This window comes from Ranitomeya variabilis, chromosome 2 (genome assembly GCF_051348905.1).
Source record: "Ranitomeya variabilis isolate aRanVar5 chromosome 2, aRanVar5.hap1, whole genome shotgun sequence".
In the NCBI taxonomy this organism is placed as follows: Eukaryota; Metazoa; Chordata; class Amphibia; order Anura; family Dendrobatidae; genus Ranitomeya; species Ranitomeya variabilis.
In genome coordinates this window covers 77,250,901-77,276,500 of record NC_135233.1, presented here as the reverse complement: position 1 = coordinate 77,276,500, position 25,600 = coordinate 77,250,901, and the positions used below count along the sequence as shown (strand labels likewise).

General features: G+C 46.1%; 1 protein-coding gene across 1 annotated transcript in view; it reads left to right on the top strand.

Moving 5' to 3' along the window:
* The window catches only part of MACROD2 (mono-ADP ribosylhydrolase 2), a 2,853,334-nt gene that overhangs the window by 23,974 nt on the left and 2,803,760 nt on the right, over positions 1-25,600 (top strand). The window contains exon 2 of the mRNA XM_077282574.1: positions 17,683-17,796. Coding sequence (XP_077138689.1) covers positions 17,683-17,796 — 114 coding nt within the window. The remainder of the gene's footprint in view (positions 1-17,682; positions 17,797-25,600) is intronic.

Sequence of the window (25,600 nt, the reverse complement as noted above, 5' to 3'; positions counted from 1 at the left end):
GCAGATAGAGACCCTTCCTTCCTATGCTGCTGGGTGATTTTAAGGTATTGGCCTAGACACCTTTTCACATCTAGTGTGTGGAATTTCTCTTCCTTATTTCTAGGGTCTGGACAAAAAGAAGGAAGTATTATTTCCTGAGATCTATGAAATGAGGATGCAACTTTTGGCAAATAGGCAGGGTCTGTTTTTAGTATAACTCTATTATCCAGGATTTGTGTAAATGGATGGTTTGCGGATAGGGCTTGGAGGTCACTTATTCTACGGGCCGAAGTCAGGGCTATTAGGAGGGCCGTTTTAAGTGAAAGAATCTTAAGAGGGAGTGATTCTAAAGGCTCGAATGGGGATTCTGTTAGGGCTGACAATACTAAGTTCAAATCCCAAGATGGTAACCTCCGTATAGTTACGGGTTTAGACCTTGCGGCTCCTCTGACGAATCGTACTACCCAAGGGTTGGCTGATATGTTTTCACAGTATAATGCTCCTAGGGCTGCTATTTGTACCTTTAATGTACTTACTGAAAGGCCTAGGTCTAACCCTTTTTGTAAAAACTCTAGTATTTCAGTGATTGGGACCCCGTCCTGCAATCTTACCCCCGAGGATGATAGAAATTTTTTCTAGGTTTTACCATAAATTTTTGTAGTCACAGGTTTCCTACTTTTCATTAGAGTGGACACTAGTTTGTCAGAAAAACCTCTTTCCCTCAATAGTGACCTCTCAAATACCATGCTGTCAGATGTAAATTCTCTGACTGAGGGTGGAACACCGGTCCCTGAGACAGGAGGTCCGGAAGCTCCGGAAGGACCCAGGGATCGGTGATTGATAGCATCCTCAGCCATGAGAACCAGGCTCTCCTGGGCCAGAAGGGGGCTGTTAGGATGAGACTGGATCTGTCCTGCCTGACCTTCCGCAGGACTGCTGGAATGAGAATGGTGGGGGGAAAAGCATACGCCAGTGTTTGTGTCCAGGGAATTGTGAATGCATCCACAGCCTGAGGGTTCTCCCCGGGATCTAGGGAGCAGAAGGCTTCCACCTTCCTGTTGTGAGAGTTGGCAAAGAGGTCTATCACAGGGACTCCCCATAGATCTGTGATTTTGTTGAAAATCCCTTGATTTAGAGACCACTCTCCCTGTCTTAATTGGGTACGACTCAAGAAGTCCGCTTTCTGGTTTTCTACTCCCTTTATGTGTAGGGCCGATAGGGAAAGAAAGTTGTTTTGAACCAGGCTGAAAATTTCGGAGGTGGTCCTCATTAATGTTTGGGATCTGGTTCCCCCCTGGTGGTTTAAGTAAGCTACCACTACTCTGTTGTCCGAGAATACTCGGACATGGTGACCTTGTAACTCGTTTAGAAAATACAGTAAGGCATGCTTTACCGCTCTCAGTTCTTTTTGATTTGAGGAAGACACTAGCTCCTGATTTGTCCATAACCCCTGAGCGATTCTGTTGTCCAGGTGAGCCCCCCCCACCCTGTGGGACTTGCGTCTGTAGTGACTATCTGAGATGTCTCTATCACCCAAGGAACTCCCTTTGACAAGTTGCTGGGATTTAACCACCAGGCTAGGGAACGAATAGTAGGCAAATCTAGAGTCATGCGACCTTCTAACCGCCCTCCCAGTAGTTTCTGGTTTTTTAAGACGTCCCACTGGAGGGGTCTTGTGTGGAGTTGCGCCCACTGAACTGCTGGAAGGCAAGCAGAGAGGGACCCCAGTAGTGACATCGCCTTCCTTAGAGTCATGGTAGGGTTCGCACGTGCTTCTGACACTAAGTGAATTATTTTTTGTTTTTTCTCATGTGGCAGGAGACACATTTGAGAATTTGAGTCTAAGATGAGACCCAAAAATTCTTGAATCCTGGCTGGTTCCAGCTTCGACTTTTGGAGGTTCACTAACCACCCCAATTTTTTTAAAACTTCTATGACTCTGGTGCGTTGCTGGCAGCAGAGTTCGGCCGAATTGCTCACAATCAAAAAGTCGTCTAGATATGGAATAATCAAGACATTTTCCTCTCTCAGATGCGCCATCATCTCTGCTATCACCTTGGTGAAGACGCGAGGGGCAATTGATATACCGAATGGGAGAGCCTTGTATTGGTATTCCTTTGTCTGTCCTTTCATGACTACCACTAGTCTGAGGAATTTCTGAGAAGTCTTGTGGATGGGGACGTGATAATATGCATCGCTGAGATCTAGAACTATCATAAAACAGTTTGGAAACAGATTTTTTTATCGTTGACTTTATTGACTCCATTTTGAACCTCTGTTTTTTTACATAGGTATTCAACTTCCGTAAGTTTATTATGGTTCGGAAGGTTCCGTCTGGTTTGGGCACCAGAAAAAATGGAGAATAAAATCCCATTCCCCTCTCCAGAGGGGGGGACCTCTTGGATGACAGATTTGTTTAGTAGTTTTACGATTTCTAGCTCCAGGGCTTCTTGCTGTAGGGAAGACTACCTCAGCGGTGTTACTACATAGTTCCTTGGGGGTAAGGATAGAAAGTTTGTGAAGCCCTTCCCATATTAGATTTATAATCCAAGGGCTGGACGAAATTTTCTCCCAGGCCGGGAGGAATTGAGATAATCTCCCTCTCCCTGGGAGAGATGTCACTTGGAGGGGGGTTTTTTATCGCGAGGGGAGTTACCAAAAAGGAACCCTCTATCCTTCCTTCTCCCGTCATCCCATCGGGTTTGTTCTCTTGGTGGTCTCCTTTTAAAGAATTTTCTGTTCCGAAAGGGCCGCTTATTATATGTTGGGGCAAGGACGGGAAACACTTTCTTTTTATCACCCGCTTTTTGCAGGATATCATCCAGAGTTTCTCCAAAGAGGAATTTGCCCTCACACGGGATGGAACAAAGTTTCTGTTTAGTTTGCAAGTCTCCTGGCCAGGTTTTCAGCCACAAAGTTCTCCGTGCTGCATTTGAAAGGGCTGCGGATTTGGATGTCAATTTAATTGAATCAGCCGAAGAATCTGCCAGGAACTCTGTAGCTCCTCTAATCCTAGGGATAGACTCTAAGATTTTATTTCTCAGGACCCCATCTCTAAGCTGTTTTTCTAGGTTATCAACCCAGATCATTAGGGACCGTGACGTGCAAGCTGCCGCTATGGTAGGCCTTAAGCATCCTCCTGCTGACTCCCAGGCCCCTTTGAGAAAGGTATCTGCCCTCTTATCGAGAGGGTCTTTCAGGGTTCCCATGTCCTCGAACGGTAAGGCAAACTTTTTTGAGGCTTTAGCCACCGCAACATCTAGTTTGGGGGCTTTATCCCATGTAACAGAAGCCTCATCTTCAAAGGGGTACTTCCTTTTAATAGAGGGGACCGATGCGTTTTTCCTTTCCGGTTTCTCCCACTCCTTTTTAATTAATGCCTGTATATTTTCGTTAAGGGGGAATACTTTATGCTTCCTTTGAGATAGTCCCCCAAACATAATGTCCTGAACAGTTTTGTCAGGACGGGGGTCCAGAACCCCCATTGTAGATCTTATCGCCTTAACAAGGCTATCGACCTCCTCTAGGGGGAAACAATGACGACCTCCACTCTCGTTATCCGAAGAAGAGGATGAGGAGTCATGCGTATCTGAGCTCTTACTCCCTGAATAGGAAGGGTCAGAATCCGCAGGGGAAATAGGTTGTTTTTTAGTAGTCTTCCCAATTTTAAAGGAATTAAACGCGGTCTCAACTTCCGATTTAATTACAGACCGTAATTCGGAGGCAAAGTTTGGGGTCTCCTCACAGAGGACTCGTTCTATACAAGACCCACATAGCTTTTTGTCCCACGTCTGTGACAAAGCTTTTTCACATAGGGGGCAGTTTCTATGCTTCATCTTCCCCGTTCTCTTCCTTGCCTAAGATAAATAGAGAAGGGGAACCCTAATTACAAAAGGTGAACTTTCACGAAGATCACTCACCACTCTGACGCAGCCACAGGTACCAGTTCTGGAGGAGGGGTCGCCTGAGAAGCATCCGTGGGAAGCAGCTGATTTACCACACTGGAGCTTTTACTGCGCTGAGTGGAACAGCTATCAGACCGAGAGCTTCGGTTGCCTGCAGAAATCCGTTTTTCCTGAACGTCCGATTTCTGCCGACGGCGCTGTTGTTGCTGCTGCGGCAGCGGCGGATGGAGCTGCTGGTCACTGTCCTCCATGGTATTACCGTGGAACAGCCTGCAGCCAGGAGCCTCCGTCGCCTTCTCCATATAAACGCTATTAACCCCCTTCACCTGTGGTTGCCGAAAGAGGAAGCGTCCATTTTTATTTTATTTTATTTTTTTTTCTTACTGCGCATGCCCACAGCCAGCAACCCGGAAATGGAGTATTCCGGTTCCGGGGCAGCGCCATTTTGGTGCAGTCACTCAGAGCGGCGCCCCCGAACTGGAAGTTCCATTACTACTTCCGGTGCGGCGCCATCGTGGATTCCGGCATTCACACAGCATGATGAAGCCCCAGGCTCCCATCAGAGCAGCGGCTGTGCTTTCCCCCCCCCCCCCCCAATCAGTCACCCATCAGTCGGAGCTGTGGCGGCTTCGGATACCGGACCAGCCGTGGCAGGGGCGTCCCTGCTGCCAGAAGTCGGACTGGCCGGCCCCGGTCCTCGTCGGTCGGTCTTTAGCAGGTACCGTCCAAGGAGGTTCCCTGTCAGGGACAGGAAACCAAACTGATGCAGGGGAGAGGTACCGTCCTTTTATCCTGTAGGTTTCCTGTCCCTGAAGGGTGGATCCCCTCTCTCTGGTAGTGCTGTCATGGGCGACTGAGAAAAGCTTTTTTGAGCTAAATAAAGATATATATTTTTTAAAAAATAGTAATTTCTTGGTTCAACACCACCTTTTTCTTACTGATGCAGTGACATCAGGGTAATGGGATTAGGGCTTTGTGTCAGCAGACGTCATTGTCACCAAGCACTAGGCTTAAGGTACCGTTACACTAAACGACTTACCAACGATCACGACCAGCGATGCGATCGTTGGTAAGTCGTTGTGTGGTAGCTGGGGAGCTGTCACACAGCTCTCTCCAGCGACCAACGATCAGGGGAACGACTTCGGCATCGTTGAAACGGTCTTTAACGATGCCGAAGTCCCCGGGTAACCAGGGTAAACATTGGGTTACTAAGTGCAGGGCCGCGCTTAGTAACCCGATATTTACCCTGGTTACCATTGTAAAAGTAAAAAAAAAAACAAAAAAACACTACATACTCACATTCTGATGGCGCGCTGCTGCCGAGAGCTTCCCTGCACTGACTGTGTCAGCGCCGGCCGTAAAGCAGAGCACAGCGGTGACGTCACCGCTGTGCTCTGCTTTACGGCCGGCGCTGACAGTCAGTGCAGGGAAGCTGACGGCGGGGGACATGACAGACATCGGAATGTGAGTATGTAGTGTTTTTTTTTTTTACTTTTACAATGGTAACCAGGGTAAATATCGGGTTACTAAGCGCGGCCCTGCACTTAGTAACCCGATATTTACCCTGGTTACAAGTGAACACATCGCTGGATCAGCGTCACACATGCCGATCCAGCGATGACAGCGGATGATCAGCGACCAAAAAAAGGTCCTCCTCATTCCCTACGACCAACGATCTCCCAGCAGGGGCCTGATCGTTGGTCGCTGTCACACATAACGAGATCATTAAGCGGGATCGTTGCTACGTCACAAAAAGCGTGACGTTGCAACGATATCGTTAACGAAATCTTTGTGTGAAGGTACCTTTGGTAATAAAAAGGTGTCTGCCCACCACCCTCATTACTAAGCCGATGAGTAAACACAAACACATTGTCACCAGCCTATGTAGGAGCTTTAACAGAACGAACGTACATAGGCTGTAACCAAACAGCAACTGTTAAATTTTAAAAAAATGTGTGGGCTCCCGTGTAATTTTAATAACCAGCTGAGGGCTGATGTTAATATTCTGGGAAGGAGCCAATAGTCATAAAGGTTCCCAGGCTATTAATATCTGCTCACAGCTGTTTGCTTAGCCTTTACTGGCTAGTTTACAGGGGGACCCTAGAAAAAATTGACATAGGGTCCCCCTATAAAATCTAACCCGCAGACAACTGCAGGCTGATATTAATAGCCTAGGAAGGGGTCATAGATATTGGCCCCCTCCCAGACTAAAAACATCAGCTATCAGCCACCCCAGAAAAGGTGTATCTATAAGATAAGTACTGGTACTTAGCCTCACTCTGCCCACTTGCCCTGTAGCGATGTCAAATGGGGTTGATGTCGCCTTTGTATAGACAGGTGGCATGAAGCCCACGGGTTAGGTTAGTATTGGATAGGCATCTATAAGACCTATCCATTAGTAACCCCACAGTGATAATGTATAAAAAAACACACACCCAGAATAAAGTCCTTTATTGGAAATAATGACACAGACTCCTTTAATGAATCTTAATTAAACCGTACTCGCCAAACTCCTAATCCACTGACATCATTTTCTCCTGCAACAAAAATAAAATAATAAACCACAATATTCCTCACCTGTCCGCAGAGAATATAATCCAAAATGTCCCATGACGGTCCTGTTGACTTTGAGAGCAGTCACTAATGTGACTGCTCTCAAAGACAGCCGGCGATACACTGCGGGAGCAATTACCTCCTTTCAGTGTATCACTGAGCTGCCATGATAAAGTTCTCACGCAGCGGTGCTGAAAGTGAGTGGAGCTACCCCGTGTAGGGCAATGGGGTACTTGGTACCGGGTCCTTTGGTTCTCATTGGGGATGTCACGGTGGCTGACCGGGTCCGTGGCCCTAGGGACGTCCGTTGGAAAATGGGGAAAGGTCTTTAAAGGGATAATGTTCGTGACGCCACCTGTGGTATTTGGTCAGGGTGACCAACGCTGCTTAGGGGTCCGCTGGGGTGATGTAATGGCAGCTAGATGGTATACCTTCCCACAGGTGAAGTGTATCCCCAGGGCTTCCCAGTGTGTAGATGGTGGATGGTGTGAGGCGCAGTGAAGAACGAGGACACAAGGTTGCAGTCTCTTTACCTTTACTGAAGGCTTCAGCATCCACAGTCCAGGGTACGGACCACAGGGTAGGCAGAGTCCGGCCGGTCTGAAGGCAAATCCAGGGTCCCCTTATCCAGGTGGAAATCAGTAGCCTTCCTCTAGCGCGTGGATGTTGTAGTACCTCCCTGCTGAGCTTCTCGGTAAGGTCCTCACAACTGATGTTAGTGTTCTAGATGTTATTTCTCTTTCTCTCTGTCCCCCTGATAGAATGGATAGGACAAACCCGTATGACTGATGGCCTGAGGCTTTTTACAGGGACTCTATCACGCCCCAGCCCCCACAAGTTTCCACCGTGCCTCCTGGGTATAAGGTCGGGCAACTAATATGGAACTATCTGTCCTGCCGGTCTCTGGAGCCAGGCTTGGAGACGTTGACTCCCTCAGTGTTCCGGCTACCAGATCCTGCACCTCAGAAAGGAGGCAGCCTTTGCAGGGCAGAACTCCTTCTGGTTTCCTCTCCTTTTGCTATGAATTAATTTCTCACCCTCTACAATACAATTCGCTGTTTGTGTCTCTTTCTTAGGATGCTGCCACACGTGGGGCAGGCGCAGCTCCGTGGCCTTCTGTCTAGGCCTCTGACAGGATCCCACCCCTGTCAGGGACCTCTGTCTGCAGCGCTTAATGTTCCTCCTTCTCCTCTGGCTGCCTGACAGGGTGCTGCCTGGGTGAAGCCCAGTCAGCTTCTGCCTAACTTACTATCCAGACCACCAGTTTTACCTAATTGTGAGGAGTGCCCTAATAGATGGGAGCGTAGCTCCCCCTGGTGGGCTGGAGTGTGAAGTGTGTTGTGTGGTTTGTGATACCTGGTAAAGAGAGCTCCTTTATTGCCTTCAGACGTAACATCACTCCCCCTGGTGGAAGAGCGACATTACTGCAACGACCAGGACTCTGGGGCACTGCAAGAGCATCAGAGTTGAACTGCTGATGAACTCCAGTGAACTCTATCACGGCAGCTTAGTGATACACTGACCGGAGGTAATCGCTCCCGCAGTGTATTGCCGGCGGCCGGGTAAAGCCATCACATCTTCCGATGTGACTGTTCTACACGTGAGATTGCTGTAGGACACTCTGGATAACATGGACTATAGCGTACAGGTGAGTATATGGTGGCTTTTTATTTTACATTATTTATAGGAAACAAGGGCATCAGTGATTTGGTGTTGAGGGAATATAATTTTGTATTTTAATATGTATGTAATTATTATTAATTTTTTTTTTAACTGAGCACAGGTGATTGCTTATGAGTCTACATCTCACATCAGCGGCACCTGCTGTCACAGTTATCAGTCACAGCAGATATAGGCTGATGGGAGGAGTAGTCCCTCATCAGCAAATGCCTGCTGACCTGCGGTAAGCGTTTTACCGCAGGTCATTGTCATGGCTGCTGGGTCACGCTGACAGCATTGCTCCGCAGGGCTCTGACAAACTGTCTTAACCGCGGTAACGTTACCGCCGATAAGAACCATCGCGCTGGTGTTTACCACGCTGTCACAGATGACTGTGTGGGAAACGCCATAATAAGTATGTGAAAACGCAAACAAAAACTCAGCAAATCTGCAAAACTTTTTATACCTGCTTTTTTGCTGCGGATATGACTGACTCAATTGAAGTCAATGGGTGAAATACATTGCAGAAACGCACAAATAATTGACATGCTGCAGAAAAAAAACACACTGCAAATACTCAAGGAAAATTACTGATCATGTGCACATCACTACAGGATTGAGTCAGCTTGCATAAAGATTCCATAGCTGTTTTGGCCCATTTCTGCATGGGGAAAAACTCTGTGTGCACACAGCCTTATTCTGCACCTGGTTTGGGCAGTGTAAATTGACAGACAGGTTCACTTTTTTTAATCATTTGAATTCAGTTTTTCACTGTCCTTCTGCAACAGTTGTGTAAAATCCAGGACCTATCCATGCACTATGCCTTTTTACCCTTCGCCACGAAAGCACCCCACATGAGAGAGAGGGATCCGCCCATAGGAACAGGAAACCTACAGAATAAAAGGAGGCGGTCCCCTCCTCCTCAGTTTAGGTTTCGTGTTCCTGTAGGAATCCGAAGTCACCTGCAGTCCAAGAGGATTCCTGGGCCATGCACCCGCCTGTGTGGGTTCTGAGGGAACGGCAGGGGCTGCGGTTCCAGAAGCAGAGGCGGGGGAGCCCCTGCTTGCAGCCTCCCCCCTCATCTGGTCAGCCATCCATGTTCCGGGTCCGGTCACCGCTGGTCCGCCCGGCTCCATGAGGGAGGGCGCGCGCGCTGCTGCGGCCGGCTTAATATCTCCGGCCGCCGCATGGTGAGAGAGAACGGCGCGTCTAACCCGGAAGTCGCCGGAGCACTTCCAGGTTAGGTCCGGGGAGGCAGGAGATTCGGCGCTAGATTCAAAAGCGGCGCTGACGTCGGACCGGTGTGTGTGAGTATGGCTTCACCGGCCGACGAAGCGCACCAGCCTGCAGCAGAGCAGCGTTCTCCCAGTAAAGAGAGAAGCGCTAGGAGCAGCACTAAGAGTGGTGGTCAGCCTCCAGAGAAGCGATCTACCACCAAAGAAAGATCACTTGCCAAAATATCCGCCTCCAGAACCGGTACCTGTCAGCTTCACTGGGTGAGTTTTTAAAAAAGCCTCTTCCTATGTGCTGATATATGTTCCTCCTGTATCCCCTTCCTCTAGACTAAGAAAAGGACACACAAGTCCAAGCACAAAGAATGTGCCTTATGTATGCAGCCCCTTCCGTATTCTTATACTAAAAGGTTGTGCTCCAGAATGTATTATGCTAACCTTACGGCAAGAGAATATAATGACTCCATCTGATGTTAGAGCCATAATCCGGGAAGAAATGCAGGGTTTGGCGCATACAAGTAGCACCAGTACCCGCCAGCCAAGCAGGTCCCGATCTCCAGCAAGCTCAGAATCAGAGGATGTACATAGATCTTCGGATGAATCTAGATCCCAGCCGAGTTCATCCGAGGGCTTTGTCTACCTAACAGCAGTATAGACAACTTAGTAAAATCTGTCAGAAGCACAATGGGGTGCCCAGATGAAAAAGGGAAAAAAATTGGCTCAAGACATCATGTTTGCGGGGTTAGGACAGAAAAAAACGTAGATCCTTCCCCGTCATACCCACTATTAAAGACCTAATTAAAAAAGAATGGGATAAGCAGAATACAAGGGGTTTCCTAACATCATCCTCTAAGAGACGCTATCCCTTCAGCGATGAGGAACTAAATTCCTGGTCAAAGGTGCCAAAGGTTGATGCCACAGTTGCTTCTACTTCTAAACAATCGGTCTTGCCATTTGAGGATTCGGGGGTCCTAATAGACCCATTAGACCGTAAAGCAGAAGCCTTACTAAAAAGATCGTGGATGGAACAGCTGGAGGAACAAATTGGAGGTAGAACTTCGAGAGAATTAATCTTGCCAAAAATCCTTCTAATCAAAGAAGTGATAGCATTCCTGGCAGATGCCTCTGTGGATTCGCTACGCCTAGCAGCCAGATCAGCCGGCCTAGTGAACACAGCCCAGCGAGCACTCTGGTTAAAAAACTGGAAAGGGGACGCACAAGCAAAAGCAAAACTTTGTGCGGTCCCTTGCCAGGGTGAGTTCCTTTTTGGGAAAACATTGGATGATCTCCTAAATAAAGCGGGAGAGAGAAAGAAAGGCTTCCCTAATCAATCTCTTCCATCTTACAGGAGAGCCTTCAGAAGACGCCCCTTTACCAGAAACAAACCGTTTGAGACTCAAAGGGAGCGCTGGGAGACAAAGGATCCAAAACAAAAAGGTGCTCTGTTTAGCGGATCCTATAATACGAAGCATAACAAGTACCGCTAACCATGAAGTGGGCGGCAGATTAAAATTTTTCTTTCCTAAATGGAAACAAATAACATCTAGCCAATGGATTCTGGACACTATACAATACGGTTTAAGATTGGAGTTTGATCAAATCCCTTGGGATTCTTTTGTAGTAACATCACCAATAGGACGGGAACAACAAAGGGCTCTGGAATCAGAGATCATATCTCTTCTATCTAAAAGCGTCTTGATAGAGGTTCCCCAGGATCAAGAAGGGAAGGGGTTCTATTACCCTTTATTTTTGATCAATAAACCAGATGGTTCATTCAGAACCATCATAAATCTCAAAAAAATTAAATTCTTTTTTGCGTAATCATACTTTTAAAATGGAATCCATTAGTTCTACCATCAAACTTTTGTTCCCTAGATGTGTCATGGCGGGGATAGACCTAAAAGATGCCTACTTTCATCTTCCCATACATGCCGAACACCAGCAGTACCTAAGGGTAGCAGTCATCCTGGCGGGACAGGTTAGTCACTTTCAATATGTAGCAATGCCCTTTGGGCTTTCGATGGCTCCCCGCATCTTCACAAAAGTGATATTAGAAGTGATGGCTCATCTACGCCAACAGGAAGGACACTTTAATAATACCCTACCTAGATGATTTTCTAGTAGTAGGAAATTCTATACCTCAATGTAATTCGATTATCTAATACAATCTCGTTCCTACAGGAGTTAGGTTGGATCGTCAACTTCGAAAAGTCCAGGCTGAATCCAGAAACGGTTCAAATATTTCTAGGAATCCAGCTAGACTCCGTAAGTCAGAAATGCTTCCTCCCACAGTCAAAAAGATTGACTATACAATCAAGTGTCAGAGGCAATGTAAAACCCACACATGACACTAAGGAAAGCTATTTCCTTACTGGGATCATTATCCTCATGTATTCCAGCTGTGAATTGGGCTCAATTTCATACCCGTCCATTACAGTATGAAGTATTATCGGTTCAGGGAAAAGGACATCTGGAAAGTAAACTAACTCTTTCCAGGGATGTCATAGAATCCCTATCCTGGTGGCTAGATATGCTAGATATGGAGCACCTTTCAAAGGGTGTACCATGGATAATAGACCCTTCTAAGATAATTACCACTGACGCCAGCCTTATGGGGTGGGGTGCCCATATGGAGGATAGTCTGGCCCAAGATATCTGGGATCAGACAGAGTTAACATGTTCTTCCAATTGGAAAGAATTAAGAGCGGTAGAATATGCCCTAAATCATTTTCTTCCACAGATTCGAGGAGCACATGTAAGGGTTTTCTCGGACAATTCCACCACAGTGGCATATGTGAACCATCAAGGTGGTACACGGTCAGGAAGTCTGATGACCATAGCAGCAGACATCTTCCAGCTAGCAGAGACTCATCTTGCATCCCTAACAGCCCTACACATCAGAGGTGTAGAAAACATCAAAGCAGACTACCTCAGCCGAAACCTGATACGCCAAGGGGAATGGACCTCAAACAGAACCATATTCAGAATAACAAGAACATGGGGTATACCACAAATAGATCTGTTTGCCACAAGAGACAATAGACAAGAAAAAGGTTCGCTTCCCTGAACTTCATGGATCATCCAGACATGTTTGACTCTCTTCACCACCCTTGGAAGTTCAAACTAGCATATGCCTTTCCTCCGATGTCTCTGATTCCACTAGTGATCAGAAAAATCAGGAGGGAATGAGCAAGAGTAATCCTCATTGCACCCTTTTGGCCAAGGAGACCATGGTATTCTTGTCTCCAGACCATGTGTCTATGCGACCCGTGGATTTTTCCATCAAACAAGGAGCTGCTGTTCCAGGGCCCCTTTTTCCATCCGCAAGTGAAAGGTCTTCACTTGACGGCGTGGAATTTGAGAGGCAACTATTAAGTTCAAGAGGGTTCTCAGTAGAACTAGTAAACACCCTCTTATTGAGCAGAAAAAGATCTACCACCCTAATATATAGTAGGGTATGGAATAAACTCTTAAATTTTTATACAGTACCGTTCACTAGTCAAGTTCCGGTGACACCTATTCTAGAGTTCTTACAAAAGGGCCGAGAATTAGGGTTATCGGTAAACACCTTAAGAGTTCAAGTCTCAGCATTGGGAGCCCTATATGGATGCAACATAGCAGCTAATAGGTGGATATCCAGATTTATAAAGTCTTGTGAACGTAGTAACCCGGTCCATATTCCCCGTCTACCTCCGTGGGATTTAAATCTAGTACTGGAGGCCTTAACCGGCACCCCATTTGAGCCACTAGATTCCATACCTCTAAATGTCCTAACATATAAAGTAGCCCTATTGGTAGCTCTAACCTCAGCCAGAAGGGTTAGCGACATCCAGGCCCTATCAGTAGACCCACCTTTCTTACTAATATTTCAAGATCGGGTAGTCCTAAAACCAGACCCCTCATACCTCCCTAAGATGGCATCCACCTACCACAGATCACAGGAAATTTCTCTCCCTTCCTTTTTTGATTCCCCTGTAACTCCAGAACAACATAACTTCCACACCTTAGATGTCAGAAGAGCCATCCTGACCTATATAGAAAGGTCTCAGACATGGAGGCAGAGTAAGGCTCTGTTTGTCTCCTTTCAGGGCCACAAGAAAGGACATGGGGTCACAAAAGCTACCATATCTCGGTGGATCAGAGAAGCTATCTGCTTGGCCTATACATCAAAAGGTGAGATTCCTCCAGTGGGTATAAAAGCACATTCAACACGAGCCATGGCTTCCTCCTGGGCGGAACAAGCAGATGTATCAATCCATTTAATATGTAAGGCCGCAACCGGGTCAACACCTTCTACTTTTTACAACCATTATAGACTTGATCTATCTACATCTTCTGACCTGACCTTTGGTAGACCTGTCCTTAGTACAGTAATCCCACCCAGATGATGGCTTTCTGAAAATCTCTCATGTGGGGTGCTGTCATGGCGAAGAGTAAAAAGCCGGATTATTTACCGGTAATGCTCTTTTAATAAGTCCACGACAGCCCCCATTTACTACCCTCCCAAATTATGCACAATTTCCTTCTTTTAAGCTGACAAATTATGGTTGTATAGAGTTTAAGACATTTGTAATTGCTGATTATGAGTTAATACTAAAACTTTGCGGTTCCCGTTATACTATGAAAACTAAACTGAGGGGGAGAGGTGACCGCCTCCTTTTATTATGTAGGTTTCCTGTTCCTATGGGCGGATCCCTGTCTCTCATGTGGGGTGCTGTCGTGGACTCATTAAAGGAGCATTACCGGTAAGTAATCCGGCTTTTTACTAACATTTGTAAAAGAATGGGTTGTTGTATAGAGCTCACTGAATTCATGTTACTGTAATAGGTCACAATTGTAACAAGTTGACTTATGAAATTCTCATAAATTTTTTTCCCACCTGAATATTCCATTATATCACTTGTGATTGGTGCAGAAGACACTTTAAAGTACTTAGCAGTGACAGAAATATGGCAGCAAATAACTTGAACAAATTGTTTCATGATTATATTTGTAAAATGTCGGGAGTCCTTTTTATGCATATGCAATGCCCACCAGGGCCGTGGGGTACTCTGAACCGGGTCGGACAGTTCTTTGGGGAAGTCAAGGGGCCGTGACCCGACTCAATGGCCCTGGACGTGCCATAAAAAATGCAAGGGGGGGGGGGGGGAGTTCTATGGGATTAATTCATGACGCCACCCATGGTGTTCGGCAAGGGATGGCCAACTCTGCAGTTCAGGTCCACTGGGGCCGGTGGTGACGCAGCTAAGATGGTACAGCTCCCCATGGGTAGAATGGGGCCCCAGGGCAGTTAAGTGGTAAATTTGATGATGGTAACTGTTGTGATGCATGGCAGGTGACGCAGTAAATCATTCTGAGGATACAGCGGGGTGCAGTCTTCACACTTAACTCAGTTTCCAGGTTATAATCACCAGCCGGGTGCTGTCCTCCGGTTCAGTGGTCCAACCAGCTCTTGGGTAGTCTAGGGTGCACTTTTCCGGGACCCCCTTCTTGTGTATCTTTCTGGGTAGTCTCTTCCTGCGCTGGCTCGCGCTCTCCTGCTTTGCGCCTTACACACAGTGTCCCAAGCTAGCAGCCTCAGGTCCTGTCAGGCGACGTCCTCCTGGTGCCCTTAACCCTATATGGCTGCCTTTTTAGTGAATGTGTGTAGATTTGGCTGTGGCACATATAGCCACCACAGCCTCCGGTTTGCTAGCTGAGTCCTACAATCTCTCCTCTAGTCTCGGACCGGTCCCCACTATGACCTGGTCCCTCCAGCCCACTACGGTCGGCGTGGATTCTTCATTTTCCTGGCCCCTAGCACCCCTTCCCTTCTCTCGTGAGCTCCTGTCTTCTCCGCTCTCCTCAGACTTCATGACGACATTTCACTACCAGCTGTCACTCTCTCCACCCACACCCTTTACCTAGTTCCCCCCCCCCTCCAGCCCAGATCCCCTGGCCTGGAGTGGTGTGGTGTTGGATGCTAAAGTGCGGGTACAGGGTAGTGCCCCCTTCTTACCCAAGAGTGGGGTACCACACCTCTGGATGAGGTGCAGTACCTCTGTGGCCACTGGACTCTCAGGGGCGCCACGCATATGTTGCTCAGCTGAGCTGGCATGCAATCCTGTGCAATATGTTTCAGCTGTGTGCTAGGGAACCCTCCTTAGGAGGAGACAAAACATCTTCAGGTGGAATTACCTTCTGCTGCATTTTGAAGTGTTGTGGTCAAGGTGGTAAAAAAAAAACAACAAAAAAACAAACTAAAACCACCTTCATAATCCCAATAAAACAAAGCTTATACTCTCCTCCCATGCTGGTGGCGTTCCAGCAGTCCCGGGCTATCGTACGGTTTTGTTAACATTTAAGCCCGGCACCTAACTATCGTTGGCTTTGCTGTTTGCACCTTCATACAAATTGAACATGAAGAGGAAGTCTGAGATCCGCTGCTGCACTGACTGCCTCTTCATGTTTGACTTGTACAAAGGCGGGGACAGGGACACCAGCGTTGATTTGGCATTACGTGTCATAGGCGCACGAGAACACCGGGAACGTGAGTACCGATACCGCTGGAACGTCAGGATGGGTGAGTATAAGCTTTTTGTATTTTATCGGGGCAAAGCATGATGTATGAGAAGGGGTTGTTCTAGTAGTGGATAGCCCCTTAAAGGTAACCTGTCACCACGTTTTTGCTATAATGTGATGTGGGTGTATTATCCACATCTCAACAACGGAGCTCTGCTGCATAGAAAACTGACTGTCATTACTGCTGCACCCAATAAACTAAGTGACACATCACAGGGATTGATGTCTCTGTGCCTACATCATGAATGCTGTCAGATTACATGGCAAAAACCTGCAGACAAATTCCCTTTTAACCATTGTGTAGGGCAAGGTTATACAACTTGGTTATGTAATCTTTGTTTACAATTGATCTGAAACCTTTTGGGTGGCATTCACGAATGTCTTGTGATCAATACACCTGATTAGTAAAATGGGACAAATGTATTAAGAGTTGCAGGTTGCTTCATAAATATGTTGCCTCTTTGCTTGTGAGGGCACCAAGAAATGAAATCTACAGCAGCTATGAGTTGGCACATTTCTGATATAATTTATGGAAAATTCTAGAGTAAAATAATGAATCTGACTGTGGTTGCCCATCCCCCTCTAAGCCCTGAAAAATTAGCAAAATCTACCTGTATAGCGGTCCCGTGTTTGTTTTTGGTGAGAAAAATAAACTGAAGTGCAGACCTTGATAACCGCTCCCACCAACCCTGTTTTATGCCATGTAATAAAGTAAATTATCTCTGCAGAACATATCAACAGTAATATCCTCTAAAGTGCTCTAGACAGTGAGTGTAAGCTGTGTACAAACTGTTCAGAAAGTAGAAAATAGATGTTCAGTTATGTCTGCAGATTATAATAGGGATATGAACCACAGGGAGATTGCTTTTAATACAGAAATATAAAGTATTTATCTTGAGTATCTCCTTGCTGTATTGTTCCTGATTGTTAGGGCTTCTACCACATGTTAACTGCAAATGATTAAAAGTGAAGTAGAGTATTAAAAAAAGTGACAATTATGGTACTCAGAATCTGTGACAATTACTCATCCTTAAAGGAACCAGTCACCAGATAAGTACGGCCAGCACCTTTTTCAAGCCCTCTGTCACAGCATTCTAGTGAGCTGTATGGAAGTCCCCAATCCGCTTTGCAAGGCACAAAAAAGATCTTTTATTATGTCAATGGTCATCTGTGGTCTTAATCTGGCGTCTCCTCTCTACTTACGATCGCCGTCCTCCTTTTTCCCAGCTTCGTGTGGATGACGGATCCTACATCATCCATTGTCCTCAAACCCACTTTTTTATTTCCTGATATCCCAATAGCTTAAATGCAGATGTAAACAGATGCTAAGCTCTCATTCACTTCTGCGAAAAGCTTTAGGAGCCAGATTTCCAGGGTATGCCAGTATCGGCAAGTTAGAGGACAGGCTTTTTTAAATGGCGTTCCAGTCATTGTAGACGTCTGTCTATTTTCTATGGAACGTGTTCTGGTTATAATCTATACTGGTTGTTTTGTTTTCCTAACCGTGTCTTAGATCAATATCTGTAGTTTCCTTAATTTGTCACCGATCACCCATGCAAGTCTAGTTTGTTCAATGTTAATGTTACAATCAGCAGGAGAAGCTTTGAATATCTCTATTCTATTTTTTTTTTTATTTATTGCATTCAAGAAACTTGCTGGTGAAACAATAATAGTAAAAACTGACATTGATTTTTCTATAACCTGTCCTTCCAACAACTGAAGTTTTTTCATGTGCCCATTACTACAGTTAAAATTGCGTTGCAAAGATCTTGACCTTGTTGTCTCCTCTGCAGATCGGCTTCTAAGTATGACGCAGACTGAAAGGCGCAAAGAGCTGTGCAAGGATTATATACCGCTGGACAACATTCAGTCGCTGCTGAAAGAGCAGCAGAGTTCTGCATATGAAGGTATGTAGAATATAGTTTTCACATCATTTAACAGTACATAAGTCTAGTAATATACTAAAAATAGTAATTTCAAAATAAAATGGCTGTTAAAGGAGTTTAAGTTGTTGTCCAGGACGTTTTATTTTTTTTACTTTCCTTCTTCCCAGAGCCATAACTTTTAACTATATTTTCATTTTTCTTCTCAATATGGCCATATGAGAGCTTGTTTTTTTGTAGGACAAGTTCTACTTTTGAATGAGGCCATGGATTTTACCATATCATGTACTGGAAAAGAGGCAAAAATTCCAAGTGCTGTGAAATTGCAAAAAAATGCAATTCCACAATTTTAATTTTTTTATATTTTTTATTTTTATTTACCATGTTCACTAAATGATAAAACTGACCCGTCATTATGATTCTCCAGGTCACTAAGAGTACGCAGATACCCAGCATGTATGGTTTTTTATTTACGGTAAGTGATGGAAAAAAAGAGATCCAAAATTTATAAAAAAAACTTGCTTATGTCAGTTTTCCCGAGACGCATAGCGTCTGTTTTTCTTCAAGATCTGGGGCTGTATTTTTTTGCATTTCTTGCTGACTTTTTTATTGATACCGTGTTTGGGTAGATACAACGTTTTAATCGCCTGTTATTGCAATGTTGCGGTTTTCAAATAAACCAGCGCTTGCAATTCAATTTTTTTGATTAATTTACTTTATATTATGATATCAAACATTTCGGAATGCAGCTATGAGTATTTGTGTATTTTTTTTTTTTTTTATTATTTTTAATATGTCTTCATAGCAGTACACTACTATGTGTAGCAAAAATCACGATCTTCAATGAACGCCTGCCATGAGCCAGCATTCACAGGAGTATTGTAATGAGCTGGACGGTCTTCTGCAGACCATTCAACCCCTCCCTCCCCCCCCCCCCCTTGGTTGTCATGAAAAACAATTGATGCCCCACGATTACATGACACAGGTGCCCATGGGTGGGACTTGTTACTCGCTTCCGACTGGCACGAGTTTAATGCTGCTGTCAGTGATTGACTAAGGTATTTTACTAGGTAATACCACCCGCATCTGTTGGAGGAACTTGACAGCTGATCAGATCAGCTCTTATGTGCAGGGAAAGATGCAGCCTCCTTATCAGAGCCCGCATCAAAGGCTAGGACACAACTTTTGACGTACCTATCCGTCAAAGGTGGTCAAGGGGTTATAAACGAATGGAAGCTGAACTGAAGCATCAGCTTTTATACTGATAACTTTAAAAACAGAAATGTAAAGTTTGAGGTTGACCACTACTTTTTTTTTTTTTTTTTTTTTTTTAATTGATGAGCTATTTTTAGCCCTAGTCATCCATATCTGGTCTGTGGGGATGTGAGCTTGCCCCTAAATGTGGGGTGATTCTGTCACCTACCCCTGCCAAAAAAACAGCTGATAGAATCCCACGGTTTACAATATCAGCTCTCTACGCTGATGACATGCAGATCTACCTATCTGGACCTGACCTCACTTCCTTACTGACCAAAATCCCACAATGTCTGTCTATTTCATCTTTCTTTTCTGCTCGCTTTATAAAACTGAACATGGACAAAACAGAATTCAAAATCTTTTCCCCACCTCACTCTACCCCTCCACCCGACCTATCCATCAATGTCAATGGCTGCTCACTTTCCCGGTCCCGCACGCTCGGTGCCTCGGGGTGATCCTTGACTCTGCCCTCTCTGCAAGCCACATATCCAAGCTCTTGCCTCCTCCTGCCGATTTCAACTCAAAAACATTTCCTGGATCCGTGCATTCCTTGACCATGAAACCACAAAAACACTAGTACATGCCCTTTTCTTCCGCCTCAACTACTGCAACCTCCTACTCTCTGGCCTCCCCTCTAGCACACTGGCACCTCTCCAATCCATCCTAAACTCTGCTGCCTGACTAATAAACCTGTCTCCCCATTATTCCTCAGCCTCCCCTCTGCCAAGCCCTTCACTGGTTTCCTATTGCCCAGAGGCTACAGTTCAAAACACTAACAATGACATACAAAGCCATTCGCAACCTGACTCCTCCATACATCTGTGACATGGTCTCCCGGGACCTACCTGCACGCAACCTCTGATACTCTCATGATCTCCTTCTCTACTCCTCTCTCCTATCTTCCTCCCACAACCGCATACAAGACTACAAGACTTTTCCTGTGCTTCCCCCTATACTCTGGAACTCTCTACCACAACACATCAGGCTCTCGCCTACCATGGAAACCTTCAAAAGGAACCTGAAGACCTGCCTCATCCGACAAGCCTGTATTGATCCTCTGTCTGCGGAACCGCTGCATGACCAGCTCTACCCTCTCCTAGTGTATCCTCACCCATCCCCTGTAGACTGTGAGTCCTCACGGGCAGGATCCTCTCTCCTCCTGTACTTGGGTGTGCCTTGTATTGCTCATGTCTATTGTACTTGTCTATATTTGCCCCGATCACATGTAAAGCGCCTTGGAATAAAAATGTATAATAATAATAATATTTTTTTTGTTTTTCCCAGAGATCCACTTTCTAAAATCCTCCTCCCAAAAGCTGCTTTAACTCTGGCAATTTCCTATTCATTTAGTTAGGAAATACTTTGCTGTTCACATGAGATTTTTTTCTTTGTTATACATTTTATTTTACACCCCCCCCCCCCCCCTATGTTGGTAGTTTGCAAAGTCACCTGGTAGGGTAAAAAAAGAGTGCACGTCACTTCCTTGGAGCAGATCCTGAGGGAATCCTTCTCCAAACTAGGCACTATCCAATTAACAGGATTCAAAAAAATGTTTCAGGATAATATTTGTCGAAGCTCTTAAAAACGTCTTTAGGAAACTTCAGGAAAAATTAAACCTATGTAAACGTCTGAATAAAAACAATGTCTGAGTCGGTATTGAAAAACTTGTTTGTCTGCCTCAAAAAAAACAAAAACAAAGCTGTGTGAACATGGCTTTAAGGGATGGTCATCCTTTGGGGGCTAGTCCATTGTACTTAAATGTGCATTGTTATATTTATTTTTTACCCTTCGCCACGACAGCACCCCACATGAGAGAGAGGGATCCGCCCCATAGGAACAGGAAACCTACAGAATAAAAGGAGGCGGTCCCCTCTCCTCCTCAGTTTAGGTTTCCTGTTCCTACAGGGACCCGGCTTACCTACAGATGAAGAGGATCCCTGGGCCATGCACCCGCCTGCGCTGGTGTCTTAGGGAATGGCAGGGGCTGCGGTTCCAGAAGCAGCGGCGGGGGAGCCCCTGCTTGCAGCCTCCCCCCTCGTCTGGCCAAGCATCCACGGTCCGGGTCCGGTCACCGTGGGTCCGCCTGGCACCGTGAGGACGCGCGCGCTGCAGCGGCCGGCTTAATAATTCTGGCCGCCGCATGGTTAGTGAGAGCGGCGCGTCTAACCCGGAAGTGGCTGGAGCACTTCCGGGTTGGTCCGGAAAGGCAGGAGAATGGGCGGCAGATTTAAAAATGCAGCGCTAGCGTCGGGCCGGTGTGTGTAAAATGGCTTCACCGGCCGACGAAGCGCACCTGCCCGCAGTGCAACAGCTTTCTCCCAGCAAGGAGAGAAGCGCTAGGAGCAGCACAAAGAGTGGTGGTCGACCTCCAGAGAAGGGTTCTACCACCAAACGAAATCCTCCTCCAGAACCGGTACCTGTCAGCTTCACTGGGTGAGTTTTTGAAAGAGTCTCTTCCTATATGCTGATATATGTTCCTCCTGTATCCTTCCTCTAGACTAAGAAAAGGACACACAAGTCCCAGCACAAAGAATGTGCTTTATGTACGCAGCCCCTCCCGGAAGATTACGCTAAAAAACTGTGTTCGGAGTGTATCATGCAAACCTTACGGCAGGAAAATATAATGACTCCATCAGATGTCAGAGCCATAATCCGGGAAGAAATGCAGGGTTTGGTGCAGACAAGTAGCGCCAGTACCCGTCAGCTTAGCAGGTCCCGATCTCCAGTTAGTTCGGAGTCAGAGGATGTACGTATATCCTCAGGCGAAGCGGGATCTCAGCCGAGCTCATCCGAAACTGAAGGGGGGCTTTGTCTTCCCAACAGCAGTGTGGACAACTTAATAAAATCTGTCAGGAGCACGGTGGGGTGCTCAGATGAAAAGGAAAAGAAATCGGCTCAGGACATAATGTTCGCAGGGCTAGGACAGAGGAAACGTAGATCCTTCTCCGTCATACAAACCATTAAGGAAATCATTAAAAAGGAGTGGGATAAGCAAAACAGAGGTTTCCTACCATCATCCTCTAAAAGACGCTATCCCTTCAGCGACGAGGAGCTGAATTCCTGGTCAAAAGTGCCGAAGGTTGATGCCGCTGTAGCCTCCACAACCATGTAGTCGCAGTCGGTCCTACCAGTGGAGGATTCAGGGGTCCTGACAGACCCGCTGGACCGTAAAGCAGAAGCTTTACTAAAAAGGTTGTGGGAAGCCAACACGGGGGCGTTCAGGCCCGCCATATCTAGTACCTGTACTGCAAGGTCACTACTAGTGTGGATGGAGCAACTGGAGGAACAGATTCGAGGTAGAACTTCGAGAGTCAATCCTGCCGAAATTCCCTCTAATTAAAGAAGCGGTAGCATTCCTGACTGATGCCTCCGTGGATTCGCTACGTCTTGCAGCCAGGTCAGCCGGCCTAGTGAACACAGCCCGGCGAGCACTCTGGCTAAAAAACTGGAAAGGGGACGCACAGGCCAAAGCAAAACTTTGTGCGATCCCCTGCCAGGGTGAGTTCCTTTTTGGAAAAACGCTGGATGAACTCCTGAATAAAGCAGGAGAAAGGAAGAAAGGCTTCCCTAACCAGTATCTTCCATCTTACAGGAGAGCCTTCAGAAGACGCCCCTTTACCAGGAACAAGCCGTTCGAACAAAGGGAGCGATGGGAGTCGAAGGACCCGAAGCAAAAAGGTGCCTTTTTTAAGCGGGTTCCATAATCCGAAGCGCAAATACCGCTAAGGCTAGGTTCAGATTGCGTTAGTGCAATCCGTTTAGCGCTAGCGGATTGCGCTAACGCAATGTCTTTTTCAGGGCCGCGTTTAGGGGTCGCGTTAACGTCCCCTCTCTCGCAGATCCCCGATCTGTGAGAGCGGGGAACGGACCTCTGGCGCGCCGCGAACGCTGCAAGCAGCGTCCGAGGCGCGCTACAAAAGACCGGCACATCGCTAGTGCGTGTCGAAAATGACACGCGCTAGCAATGCGCTTTAACATTGCCGGCAATGGGAGCGCTAACTGACGCGGTGCACGGCGTTAATTTCGCCGTGCAACGCTGTCCGTTAGCGCTCTCCCATTAACGCAATGGGAACCAACCAGGAAGTGGGCGGCAGATTAAAATTCTTCCTTCCCAAATGGGAACAAATAACATCCAGCCAGTGGATTCTGGACATTGTGCAATACGGCCTAAAATTGGAATTTAACCGAATCCCTTGGGATTCCTTTATAGTAACATCACCAAAAGGTCAAGACCAACAAAGGGCTCTGGAATCAGAGATCCTATCTCTTCTATCTAAAGTCCTGATAGAAGTTCCCCAGGATCAAGAAGGGAAGGGGTTCTATTCCCCTTTATTCTTGATCAATAAGCCAGATGGTTCATTTAGAACCATCATAAATCTCAAAAGATTAAATTCCTTCCTGCGTAATCATACCTTCAAAATGGAATCCATTAGTTCTACCATAAAACTCTTATTTCCTAGGTGTGTCATGGCCGGAATAGACTTAAAAGATGCCTATTATCATCTTCCCATACATGCCGAACATCAGCAGTACCTAAGGGTAGCAGTCACCCTGGAGGGACAGGTTCGTCACTTTCAGTATGTAGCAATGCCATTTGGGCTTTCTATGGCTCCCCGCGTCTTCACTAAGGTGATACTAGAAGTGATGGCTCATCTACGCCAAGAGATACCTTGATAATACCCTACCTAGATGACTTTCTAGTAGTAGGAAACTCTATACTTCAGTGTAAAACTCGTTTATCTAATACGATCTCGTCCCTACAGGAGTTAGGTTGGATCGTCAACTTCGAAAAATCCCGGCTGAATCCAGAAACCGTTCAGACATTTCTAGGAATCCAGCTAGACTCTGTAAGTCAGAAATGCTTCCTTCCTCAGTCAAAAAGACTGACTATACAATCAAGGGTATCAGACGCAATACGCAACCCCTACATGACACTAAGAAAAGCCATGTCCTTACTGGGGTCATTATCATGTATCCCTGCTGTACCATGGGCACAATTTCATACTCGTCAATTGCAGTATGAAGTATTGTCGGCTCAGGGAAAAGACGGATATCTAGAAAGTAGAATAACTCTTTCCAAAGATGTCTTAGAATCACTATCCTGGTGGCTAGACATGGACCACCTCTCAGGGGGTGTGCCATGGATGATAGACCCGTCTAAAATAATTACCACCGACGCCAGCCCCATTGGGTGGGGAGCACATATGGAAGACAGTCTGGCCCCAAATACTTGGGACCAGGCAGAATTGACGTGTTCCTCCAACTGGAAGGAGTTAAAAGCAGTAGAATATGCCTTAAATCATTTTCTTCTGCAGATTCATGGAGCAAATGTAAGAATTTACTCGGGCAATTCCACCACAGTGGCATATGTGAACCGTCAGGGTGGTACAAGGTCAGGAAGTCTAATGACTATAGCTGCAGACATCTTTCAGCTGGCAGAGACTCATCTAACATCCCTAACAGCCCTGCACATCAGAGGTGTAGAGAACATCAGGGCAGACTACCTCAGCCGAAACGAGTTACGTCAAGGGGAATGGACCTTAAACAAATCCATATTCAGAATGATAAGAGAATCATGGGGGATACCACAAATCGACCTATTTGCCACAAGAGACAACCGGCAAGTAGAAAGGTTCGCTTCCCTGAACACCATGGATCACCCAGATATGTTGGACTCTCTCCACCATCCTTGGAGGTTCAGACTGGCATACGCCTTTCCTCTGATGTCTCTGATTCCTATAGTGATCAAAAGATTAGGAGGGAACAAGCAAGAGTAATCCTCATTGCACCATTCTGGCCGAAAAGACCATGGTTCTCTTGTCTCCAGACCATGTGCCTATGCGATCCATGGATTCTCCCATCAGACAAGGAGCTGCTGTCCCAAGGCCCCTTTTTCCACCCGCAAGTGAAAGGTCTTCACTTGACGGCGTGGAATTTGAGAGGCAACTATTAAGTTCAAGAGGGTTCTCAGCAGAACTAGTAAACACCCTCTTATTGAGCAGAAAAAGATCTACCACCCTAATATATAGTAGGTATGGAATAAATTTTTAGACTTTTACACGGTACCATTCACTAAGCAAGTTCCAGTCACACCTATTCTAGAGTTCTTGCAAAAAGGCCGAGAGTTAGGGTTATCTGTAAATACCTTAAGAGTTCAGGTCTCTGCATTAGGAGCCCTATATGGATGCAATATAGCAGCTAATAGGTGGATCTCCAGATTCATAAAATCTTGTGAACGTAGTAAACCGGTCCATATTCCCCGTCTACCTCCGTGGGATTTAAATCTAGTATTAGAGGCCTTAACCAGCTCCCCATTTGAGCCACTAGATTCAATACCTTTAAAAGTCTGAGAACTATAACTTTTTTATTTTGTTGTTGATGACACTGTATGGTGGTTCTTTTTTGCGGGGTAAGATGACGTTTTCAGCGGTAAAATGGTTATTTATATCCGTCTTTTTGATCGCGTGCTAGTCCACATTTTGTTGGGTGGTATGATAAAGCGTCGTTTTCTCTAGTTGCCTACCACGACAGCCTCAGGAGGTTGTCTCCATATATTAGGGTTGAACAATTA